General features: G+C 33.2%; 2 protein-coding genes across 2 annotated transcripts; both read right to left on the reverse strand.

The window, feature by feature from the left end:
- Nucleotides 2,045-4,080, reverse strand: LOC107641054 (probable choline kinase 2). Its single transcript, XM_021124438.1, has 3 exons — nt 3,498-4,080; nt 2,434-2,475; nt 2,045-2,333 (listed from the first exon to the last, which is right to left on the reverse strand). Exons 1-2 carry the CDS (start codon nt 3,846-3,848, stop codon nt 2,455-2,457), a joined length of 372 nt encoding a protein of 123 aa, XP_020980097.1. The 5' UTR covers nt 3,849-4,080; the 3' UTR covers nt 2,045-2,333; nt 2,434-2,454.
- On the reverse strand, nt 6,061-10,019 carry LOC110272109 (protein DETOXIFICATION 44, chloroplastic-like). Its single transcript, XM_021123942.1, has 4 exons — nt 9,928-10,019; nt 6,977-7,101; nt 6,418-6,687; nt 6,061-6,297 (listed from the first exon to the last, which is right to left on the reverse strand). The coding sequence occupies exons 1-4, from the start codon at nt 10,017-10,019 to the stop codon at nt 6,122-6,124; spliced, it is 663 nt and encodes a 220-aa protein (XP_020979601.1). The 3' UTR covers nt 6,061-6,121.

A 12,598-nucleotide genomic window follows, 5' to 3' on the forward strand; every position in this document is an offset into this window, starting at 1 on the left:
TTTAAAAAATAATTATATAATATTATTTAAATTAAAAAATTGACTAAAGACTAAATTTTAAAGGACAAATAGTATTTTCTTAATTTAAATTGGCAAAAATATAAAACTTTTGAAATGTACAAAACCCTTTCTTTTGAAACAATTTTTGTGTCTTTTTCTTAGATCATCAAGCCTAAAAACTTCCTAACCTTCAAACACACCGGAGGTAATACATACAAGCAATTTTTCATTTTTTTGTTCCAAAACTAATTATTTTGCTTCTTTTTTCAAAAATATGTAAAAGCCAATTTTTAACCTCCAAGAAAAGGGAAAAACATGAGAAACTAAAATAAATAGAATTATTTAGCCTCAACATCAAGTTCTATTAAACGAGTCATATTTTATTAATCTGGTTCACTCATGAGTTTTTCATGTAGGGCCGACAACACCACATGCTAATTCATGCATAATCAACACTAGCTACTAAGGCATCTAGACATTTTAATCATGGCTAACGTAGAACTTCTCATTTAAATCAAACCATGTATCATGTCACCAGCACATGTTGCTTCGACACTCGAGATCATAGATGATTGTGCTGATTGCTAAGGCTTTGTGGAGTTCATAGAACGTAATGCCTTCTTGTTTGGATGAATCTTCATTCTGCCTCCCAACGGGGGACATACATAGTATTTAATTTTAAAAGGAAACGAAAAAAAAAAAGGGAAAGAAAAAAAATGAGTTATTTTAACGATATTTTTTAGAGTAAAGTATATAACGTTTAGTTTGATTTAATATTTAAACAATCTAACAAATTTTAGTGATAATAATAGAACTACAAAAAAGTCTCAAAAACCAACATTTTTATTAAAATATAATCAGTACTATTAAAAAAATATATGTAATTCTACATTATTAGATATAAGTTTATATTATTAAAAATATTAATAATAATTAATTAATAACTACCAATTTCAAACCCCTAATACTACTGTAAAACTAAAACTTATTTTGAACATCAACATTAATTGTCACTACTATACGTTGACAAACTCATTTTGGCACCATATGAATACTTGATGATAAGATGATTCCCCGAATTACATGGTTACGTAACTTATGACTTGACGTTCACCTTAAGTTTATGTGAAAACAAAAATCTTGAGATTAGAATTAAAATTGATAATATTTATGATAAGAAATATTGATTGGATTATGAATTAATATTCTATATTGTTGGTGCGGTTTATTTGATGTGTGTTTTAGCATTGCAAAACAGTGTTGTAAAAACCAAGCCACAACTAGAAAATAGATTAATACAGACAGATTTACAGACAGATTTAGTCTTTATTACAGAAGGATTTTTGGTTACCGACAAAATTACTGACGGATTTTGTCCCTCTGTAAAAGCCTCGTCGAAAATTATTTACTGACGGATTTTTTTCCGTCGAAAATTACCGACGGATTTTTACCAGTTACCGACGGATTTTCCCTCTGTAAATTCTCCATCCATTTCTCGAAGACGACGAACTTTCCAACAGATTTTCCGACGGATTTTCCGTCTGTAATTTGAACCTTGAAAAATCATCTCACATTCTAATTATAGACAGAAAATCCGTCTGTAAATCCGTCAGTAAACTAAAATAATTTTTTTTATTTTTCCAATTACAAAATAAACTTGTTTTCATACAAAATAAATATAAATTTAATACAATTTTTTATCTAATTTGTATTTGAATATTTATAATATTACAAAAAATAAACAAATTCATCGTATTATAAAACTAAAAGAAAATTATTATAAACAAGCAAGTCAATATAATTCAAAACATAAACAAAGTATATTATCAACTATAATCCTTAGTATATTGTTCAACCATACTAAATTTTACACAATTTTACATATATTACAGAAAGATTAACTGAATTCTTTCTCAAAAAATGGACATGCATGAATCAGCATCCATCAGCCATATGTGCATGAATTCTTGAACCTGATAGGTTTTGATTCAGAAGAGTTGATCACCAAAGGAAAAGTAATTTCATTATGGTGCTTTGTTCTTACTAGTTTCCCCACCACATTCCCTCTTGAACGAATCTCAAGGTCCATAGCATCCTTATTCCCATTAGATTCCTCAACAGCAGCTTCTTCTGAATCACATCCACTTCCTGTTGGATTAGAATCTAGTTCATTGTAAACAGAATCTTTTCAGAAAAATTATTAATCAAAACTTATTAAATCATTAATTCATTTCTTTCCATCCTCTATATATCTTTTTTAATCAAAACAAATAAACCAAAGTTCTTACAAGTTCAAGAAGGAGATTTCCGTTCAGCTGCTCCAAGCTTCTCACCTGTATATTGTAAAATTTAATTAAACCAACAATAATCATTCATCAAAGAAATAACTAAAGCAATATTATTATTATGTGATTGACCACAATTACTGCTCACCTTTTTCCAACAGGTTTCAGTTCAAGTTCTGATCACATGGAACTGTGAAAAACAACCGAAAAATTTAAAATTATATGCCACATTAATCTAAATCCTACAGGATAAGAAATCTTTAGATATGAAACATGGATTATGCAGCTGAATCACCAATATATAACTTATATATTGTTTTTAAAAAAATGAGATAAATCAAAATAGTGTATTGTTGTTTAATTTGCTTTTAAACTTGAATTTTGACTCTTTCTAAACGCAAGTTCTGTGTGGAGAGCATTTTTCTTGGTCAAAGTGATTCTGGCAACCAAAAACAAACAAGCAAGCTTAGATCTTGCAAATAATTATAGATTTCTTCTTAGCAGATATTAATGAGACATACTTAAACTAAAGCAATTTGCAATGCAAAAGACATACTTAAACTATATAATTGCAAGTTTCTTTTCTTTTCTTCCTCCAATTTGATTACTCCATTTCCACTTTCCATTTTCTCTTTATGATAAATTTTAACCTCATTTAACTTCATTTGCTGACGTCAAATAAGTGCTGATTAAAAAACTAAACAGCTCTTAGTCTACTATGAATGCTGCTATTTTTATATCCGAATAAATAATGTCACTACTGCTTGATCACATAAATTGTTCATCTGGTAACTACTTGATTAGATTATTTCTTTGGTGATAAAGTAAGAAAGAACATCCAAAAGGTATTAGGCAAAAAAGGGTATGCAAAGGAAGCACTTAAAAACCTGATCTACCATGACTGGATGCCATTCAACTTAATTTTCGGTAGATGCTTTTTGTTATAAATCTAAAGAACCAATAGGAAGTGGTGGCCAACCTATCTATCTTCCAAAAAATGATAATAAAATAATGAAACCAAAGAACCATGACCAAAGGAAAGCTTTTTGACTTAAAAAATAAGAAAGCAACATGGAAAAGATAATACCCAGGTGACTTTAATTTAAGCACATATTCTCCAATTCACAAAAACAATCATGCCTAATATACTCACTGCAATCACGTTAGATTTAATTAATCAGAACATGGAAAAACAATATGAATATTACATACTCTGGCATGAATGAACTCCTCAACTCGATCAGTGGCGAACCAGCCAAGAAGGCGTGGACCCTGACCGTGCTTTGAAATGCTCTCAAAAGTTTGGATTTCATCCTCCCTGTTGAAGAAAACCTCAACACCTTCGCCGTATAATCGGACTAGAACCCTTCTGAGATGGCCATCACTTTTGGCTGGCAAGTTTATCTCGAAAACCTCATTAGTCATTGCTCCCTTCAAAGGTTTGACCTGCAAGAAACTCACATCGATGACATCCCCCAAATCTGCAGCCACTGTGGCAAGAATCTCCATAATCTCTTCATGAGATGCAAAGCCTTTCAGCAATTCAACTGTTTTTATTACCATCTCTACTGAACAACCAATCAATACCAAAGATTTGTCTGGATCAAAAACAGAGGAAATCAGAACAGATAACTAACTTTTTTCTATGCATGCACCACAAAGACCATTGAGAAACAGAATTGACGATCTAGTGTGAAATTCGCACTGCTTAATGTAGAAAAATATAGAATTGAGATTTTAACAATTCACCTAATACAAAGAAATTCAGAGCTAAATTCGCTGGTATAAGAACCCCCATGCACCATGAGAAACAGAGATTAGATGTCAGTTTATTTTCACACCAAATATCTGAAAAAGAAGTTACTTTTAACTATATAAAACACCTAATTAGATGTCAGTTTAAAAAATAATTTTACATAAAATTTACAGAATCAAGCTCTTTAACAAGAACCCTGCTAACCCGGCCCGACCTAGCTTAAGTCCCATGAAGAGGGTTGATCCCTTAGCAAATGTTTTTTCTGTTCCCTGGATTCATTGATTAAGGAACCAAGATATTTATCACCTTACCAATCCCACATTAGTATTCTCTTATTCTATCAAATCCAATCTTTTACCCAAACCATTCAAGTAGCAAGCATGAACACAACTACTTTTACAAATGTAGCAAAACATGACTGAATATTTGATTATAGTTTCTACATATTAGCAAAGTCATTACCTTCCTAGGAGTGACATTATATGTAGAAACACCAGTTATTGGAGTGGAACTTTTGTTTTCAGCCGTATAAAATGCGAGGGCACTTTCTCCAGGCTTGACTCTTACCTATTAGAATAATCAAATAATGCTACATTACCAATCTAGTAAGTGTTAACCGTAAATGCAACTAGAACCAGATCAGAAAATACTATATCAGTCTCTATAGAAATTAAATTGTGACAACCAAGCTTTTTTATTTAATATGATAATCAACAGTTCTCTCCAAGCTAGCAGAATGGAACTTTAATACAATAATATAATATAAGTAAACTTAATGGTTCCAAGAAATTATAAGTAAAAGTTCGTCAACGAATACTTGCACAAGTTATAATTCTATTTCCTGATGGAAATACAGCATACATGCAGTAAGGTGTTAAGTAAAGAAAAACCTCTCTTTGAGTAGGAATAAACTTCCATGGCATGCCATCAGCAATATCAGCATTGAACTGCACTACAATTTTCCTGATAAAAATATAGTAACTCATCAAACTAGCAGTCTATTACAACCGTATCAAAGTCAACTTCTAAAACGAAGAGCCTAATTGAGGTTTATTGACTAATGCCTTGTAAGCATATCACTTATTGAATCATTATTCACTTGTCCCTTGACAAAACCAAATGTGAAGTCCCAAGGTTGATATAGCAAGTGTAGTGCAATGTACCAAATATATCATAGGGCTTAAGAAATATAGTAGAACAGTAGTCTTGCATAAATTTCCAATATTGCAAAAAGTGGCACAGAATTCGAACCAGTAAAAACATTTTTTTTTAAATAAGATACTTGGAAATTGATCAACTATTGCTAATAAACATATATTCTTCAACCTGAGGAAATAGAAATCACAAAAAAAGTCCTGCAAACATCTACCAGTAAAAAGGTAGAATATAAGAAGTAGAAAGTAACACCTTGTGGCAACTGATGGAATGAGTGAAAACACTGATGGAATGACTTTGTACTCAATTCCTGGTCAAGCTTTGACAATTGTCTTGTAGAAGTGAAAAAATGTTGGAACCCAATATTACAACTAATGGACTTGTAACTTGATACTTCAGAAACAATAGATAGGCACCTAAATCAAAAACAAAATTATACACCACTGACAACTTGCTAGAATTGAAACTATTACTTTTACTATTATCTATTATTATTATTTTTTCTCTGGAAGTCAAACTTTAGAGAGGCAAAAACGGTACCCAGCACATACGTGAATCTTTATAGTTAGAAAAATCACTAAAATCTTTATAATAAGGTTCTCACCCTTAAATATAAGAATTAGTAACAAGAACTATCACATGTCTATTAGAATTGAACATGGATTTGGAAATGAAATTTAGTTCCTTTTATTATTGTGCAGTATTGACGTTAATTCATCAAAAAAGTTATGCACCACTATATAGAATAAAAAGAATGGCTTAAAAGAAAAATGCAATGACTGCTTTTAAAAATAGATTAAGAAAAAAAAGTAATGAATCTGTAACTGGTAACAGAGAACAAGCCTATGAGAAGCAAATTCTTGGACAACCAAGTGTAGACTCTGAAGAAAATAACATGCTGACACAAAATAAATATACAAGGTAATTATTGATCAATAATCAGCCAAGGTTGACATATAGCAGGTATACCCATGATGTTCATAATGATGCCAGAACCAAGGGAAAGAAGCACAGTTTCAGGAATTCCAAGAGTAGCAGCAAGTGCTAAAGAAGTTGATACTGAAGGAATACGCCTCTTGCTTTGGTATTTGCCACCAAAATCTAGATGATACCAAAGTGGAACAAAACCGTCAGTAGAGGCATCTAAAGAAGGGAACCTATGACCATGTCTGAAAAACTAGTCAGACTATTAAAGAGGTGTAGCTTTCTTATAAAGCTTACTACTTTCATCAGTTTGACTGGAATCCTTGCTGATCAGTGCCTGTTCCTCGGCAACAAAGGATGTGGTAATATTAAGTAAAGGAATGTTAAATATTTTTGACACCAAATTAAACACAGAAGTTGAAACCCCAACTGCAGCCAATTCAGCAGGCCCTGCATATATAAATATAATTAAGGGGGATTTGTCACTACAACAACAATCATCAATCAAATGTATGTCCAAACAAACAGAACCTAAGACAAGCAAATACTTGTAACCATCATCACCAACTACAATTACAAGATTACAACTATCTATTAAATAAACAACAAACTAGCAATTCAGAATGGGCTTCCAGGGTGAGAATAAAATTAAGCCAAATAAGCTGCAGGCAGATAAATTACAATTCCATACTTTCGACTAGTTTAAAACAAGAAAATGCAAACCAATAAATAAAATTAATTTAATCAAATTAGCTTACTTTATACAAGAGTATGTTTGAGTTAATGATTTAAGTGACTATTAATAGAAAGTTACTAATAACTAACTAACTAATTCACCATCTGTAATAATAAGTACCTATGTGACCGACAAACGTTGTGTCGATCAGTGAGGTAAGTGGATCAGCTGCCAATGGCAAAGCAGCAGGTAGTGCAATGGACAGTATTTCCTTCCCCAGTTCATCAAATTTAAGCCACCCATCTCTGTTCAAAGCAGGGATATTAAACTTCAAAACTCCAATTTACATGCAAATAACCTAAAAATAGAAAAGAAAGACAAACTTTTTAACTGAAAATTATCAGTCACACATTAAATCAGATTCAAAGAAAGAGAAAGCAGAAACTTTATCAAATTAAATCCTGTTTAATAACCAAAAATGAAAAAAGAAATTAAATACAAGGCAACATATTGTTCAAGTAAAATTTCAAACAGTTTTGCATGAAACATATATGACAACAGAAAATGCATATTGATGAGCGGATATTTTATACGCTTTTTGGGGCTAATTTCATATAGTTTTGAGTATGTTTTAGTTAGTTTTTAGTCTATTTTTATTAGTTTTTAGGAAAAATTCATATTTCTGGACTTTACTATGAGTTGTGTGTTTTTCTGTAATTTTAGGTATTTTTCTGGCTGAAATTGAAGGAGCTGAGCAAAAATCCGATTTAGGCTGAAAAAGGACTGCTGATGCTGTTGGATTCTGACCTCCCTGCACTCAAAGTGGATTTTCTAGAGCTACAGAACTCGAAATGGCATGCTTCCAATTACGTTGGAAAGTAGACATCCAGGGCTTTCCAGCAATATATAATAGTCCATACTTTGCACAAGAATAGACGACATAAACTGGCGTTCAACGCCAGTTCTCTGCCCAATTCTGGCGTCCAGCGCCAGAAAAGGATAAAAAACTGGAGTTGAACGCCCAAACTGGCATAAAAACTGGCGTTCAACTCCACAAATGGCCTCTGCACGTGTATTGCTTAAGTCTCAGCCCAGCACACACCAAGTGGGCCCCAGAAGTGGATCTCTGCATCATCCATCATAGTCTACTCATATTTTGTAACCCTAGGCTACTAATTTAGTATTTAAACAACTTTTAGAAACCTATTTTGCATCTCATGACATTTTCAGATCTAAACTTTATATTCTCTGACGGCATGAGTCTCTAAACCCCATTGTTGGGGGTGAGGAGCTCTGCTGTGTCTCACAACTAACTTTTTGTTTGTTTCTTAACTTTCTCAAAACTACCTAACTAACTCTCTCTCTCTCTCTAATTTTCGAAAATATCTTCCCTCTTTTTCAAAAAATTTCTTTTTTTTTTACTAATTAATTTTTATTTAAAAAAATTTCAAATTCTTTTTAGTTATTTTATTTTATTTAAGTATTTACTTCTTATAAAATAAAATAAATAAAAAGATAAATCAGTCCAAGTTATATCCATAGAAATCCATCATGGACATAAGTGGAAATGAACAGTCCAGGACCATTTAAGTTAATGTGTGATGCCAGTGATCATGACATTGGTGTAGTATTGGGACAGAGGCATGACAAGCTTCTGCATGTCATTTGCTATGCCAGTCGCGTTCTGAATGACGCCCAGAAAAATTACACAACCACAGAAAAAGAATTACTTGTAGTGGTTTACGCCATTGACAAGTTCAGATCATACTTAGTAGGATCAAAAGTGATTGTGTATACTGATCATGCTGCTCTTAAATATCTACTCACAAAGCAGGATTCAAAACCCAGGCTCATCAGATGGGTATTGCTTCTGCAAGAGTTTGATATAGAAATAAGAGACAGAAAAGGGACAGAGAACCAAGTGGCTGATCATCTGTCCCGGATAGAGCCAGTGGAAGGGACGCCCCTCCCTTCTCTTGAGATCTCTGAAAAGAAAAAGAAAAAGAAAAAGCAAGCAAAAAAAGCCAATAACCCTTAAAACCAAAAGGCAAGGGCAAATAAAAGGGATCCCAAGGCTTTGAGCATCAGTGGATAGGAGGGCCTAAAGGAATAAAATCCTGGTCTAAGCGGCTAAACCAAGCTGTCCCTAACCATGTGCTTGTGGCGTGAAGGTGTCAAGTGAAAACTTGAGACTGAGCGGTTAAAGTCAAGGTCCAAGCGAAAAGAAGAGTGTGCTTAAGAACTCTGGACACCTCTAATTGGGGACTTTAGCAAAGCTGAGTCACAATCTGAAAAGGTTCACCCAGTTATGTGTCTGTGGCATTTATGTATCTGGTGGTAATACTGGAAAACAAAGTGCTTAGGGCCACGGCCAAGACTCATAAAGAAGCTGTGTTCAAGAATCATCACACTAAACTAAGAGAATCAATAACACTATCTGAATTCTGAGTTCCTATAGATGCCAATCACTCTGAGCTTCCAGTTCTCTGCCCAATTCTGGCGTCCAGCGCCAGAAAAGGATCAAAAACTGGAGTTGAACGCCCAAACTGGCATAAAAACTGGCGTTCAACTCCACAAATGGCCTCTGCACGTGTATTGCTTAAGTCTCAGCCCAGCACACACCAAGTGGGCCCCAGAAGTGGATCTCTACATCATCCATCATAGTCTACTCATATTTTGTAACCCTAGGCTACTAATTTAGTATTTAAACAACTTTTAGAAACCTAATTTGCATCTCATGACATTTTCAGATCTAAACTTTGTATTCTCTGACGGCATGAGTCTCTAAACCCCATTGTTGGGGGTGAGGAGCTCTGCTGTGTCTCAATGAATTAATGCAAGTATTTCTGTTTTCCATTCAAAAACGCTTGTTCCTATCTAAGATGTTCATTCGCGCTTAACTGTGATGCCTCTTCCTCAGCAATAAAAATGAAACTAGTCAATGCATTCAGGAACCTTGATTTCACGAACAAGTTTATAAGAACACAATAAAAAACTATAACCGTTACAAGTTCTTATCATAGAATAGGAAATAGAATCATAGTGATGGAACATATGATAATATAATTAGAGTTAGAGATGGTATTGAAAGAAAGAAAACAGCGATGAAAGAGAAAGGAGATTAGGGTTACCTGCACAGCTGAGGCAAGATCGAAGAGAGAAACACAGCAACACACAGAAAAGAGCAAGCACTAGTGGCGAGATCAAAGAGAGAAACACACATTAGGGTTCAAAAGGGAGCGATGCGAGCAAGGCCGACGGAAGGGCTGCGACGAAGAAGAACCGGGAAGGGGTGCGACGGAAGGAAGCAATGCGAGCAAGGCCGATGGAAGTTGAGTGCAATGGAGGTTCCGTGAGCCGGTGGTGCAAGGCTGATAGCGCCACCGATGAAGCATTCAGAGGAATGAGTGTGGAATCGCGAAAGTGTGGTTTGAAATGAAGAGGTATAAACGTGATCTTCAAATCTTTATTCTAATATTTCCGACGAAAATTTTAAATTACAGACGGATTTTTCGTCTGTAATAATTTAATAAACGCAGCGTTTTGTCTATTTAATTATAGACGGATTTTTCGTCTGTAATAATTTTTTACGGAAAAAAATTAATTTTTTTGACAGAATTATAGGCGGATTGTTTTTTCCGTCTGTAATTTATGCTAATTCATTTTTTTTGTTTTCCGACAAAAAATCCCTCTAAAATTTCGTCTGTATTTTCGTGGGATAAAATTCGTCGGAAATATCCGTCTGTAATAACTAATTTCTAGTAGTGAGCTGATTGGTCGATTCGATCGAAAAATCATTAAACTAAACTCTCAATCGGTCCCGTCCAGTAATATGACCTTTTAAGAATTAAAATCGGAAAAAACCGATAATAATCAATGAGAATCGATCTAACTAAACTGCTCTAGAAAAAATTTTTAAAATTATTGAAGATGTAGTTTAAACCTAGATCCTCTTTCATATTGCATGCTCTCCTTGCCACTAAACTATATTATTTTATTTGCTAATTATTAATTAGGCGAATTTTCTAATGTAGAACATTGAAAAATTTTGACAGGTGTCTGTAAAAAAAACATGTTCTGTGTTGTTGTAGTATTGTACAAGATGTATACAACAACTATCACGTAGAGAAGGATGTTGGTTTCCGTTGGAGATTAAGTAGATTAACACTAATTAACAATTAATAATAACAGACAGGACCGTGATGATGGGCTGAATTTTGTTTTTGGTAAAGTGGGTGTATTATTAAGTAAAAACAAAATTCAGCTCATTAACACTGCCCTGTTATTATTAATTATTAATTAGTGTTAATCTACTTAATCTCAATAAACATTTGTCAAAATTTTACAATGACACTGTATTTTTATATGTATAAAAATTATAAGTGCTTCTACACCAAAAAATTCAACTATTAATTATATAGTAAAAATATACAATAATTTTGTTAATATTATTTTAATTTTATACTCACTTATATTTAAATAATTTAAAATATTAGTGAAGATATCTATTTTAAATTTTAATTTTAGACTTTTTACTATTTTTTATTTTTTATTTACATAAGACCGGTTCTATCAGTTCAACCAGTAACTTATCGGTTGAACTAATAAATCAGTAAACTAATAGCCTGATCGGTTTAATTACCAGTTTGATTCTTACAAGTTACAACTATGTTGCAAACTCAAAATTAATAAGTAAAATCCTCAAAATGAAGACTAATCAAAATTGTCTCAAAAGGCCAAAATATCATATTAAGTATTGAAATTGGAAAGGGACAAAGAATTGCAAATTTGACCCTGACAAATATTGATTGGAGTTGGATTATGAATTAATATCTTAAATTATTAGTTTGATTTGATGTGTGTTTTAGTATTGCAGACTCAAAATTATCAAGTGAAAAGTCTAAAAGAAAGACTATCCTGAATTGTCTTACAAGGTCAAAGCATCAGATTTAGTGCTAAAATTGAAAAATTAGAGTCTGAAAGGATATAATAGTAAATGACAGCTAGTAAAGTTAGTTAAGCTCATGTATATAACACAAACTGTACTCTCATGTACTCTCATCTTAATACAATTTTATTCATTCTTCTTCTCTCTCACATATCTCTGATCTCTCTGTTCCGTGCCTTAATTTTCATTCCTCTTAACCTAAGTCTTGGGAGTTCGATACCTTTCATGATATCAGAGCTCATATCCTGAACCATGGCAAACACAAAGTTACACAATAGAGCTGGTGTGCTGCACAGCTTCTCGAATCTAATTCGAATCAAGCTAGATGAATTAAATTATCTGTCTTGGAGAGATCAAGCGGAAACGTCGATAGAAGGTCGTGATGGGATGGAACAGGTTCTTGCATTCAATATTCCCCCGATGTTCAGTTCTGATAAAGATCGAAGAAACTGAACAATTGCGCCAGAATACAAGATCTGGAAGAGGCAAGATTCGCTCCTCAAATCTTAGCTCATAGCATCGATGTCAGATTCATTCACCACTAGAATGGTTGGCTGCATCTTCTCATGTCAAATATGGAAGAGATCAGAAACTTTCTTTGCCTCACAAACTAGAGCTAGAGAAAATCAGTTAGAAAATAAGTTGAACAACACAAACAAAGAGGGTTCAATGACAAATTACTTACTTGAATTCAAGAAAACTATAGATGCATTAATCTTCATAGGAGTAGAAGTGAATGAAGCAACTAATGAGCAAAACATAAAGCTCACGGATACCGGCAAGTGCACCAGATCATTCAAGTAATACCACGGTGAGTGGATATTGTTCCCACGAAGATTAAATGATTGAACACA

The sequence above is a fragment of the Arachis ipaensis genome, chromosome B05, assembly GCF_000816755.2.
Source record: "Arachis ipaensis cultivar K30076 chromosome B05, Araip1.1, whole genome shotgun sequence".
Taxonomy (NCBI): domain Eukaryota; kingdom Viridiplantae; phylum Streptophyta; class Magnoliopsida; order Fabales; family Fabaceae; genus Arachis; species Arachis ipaensis.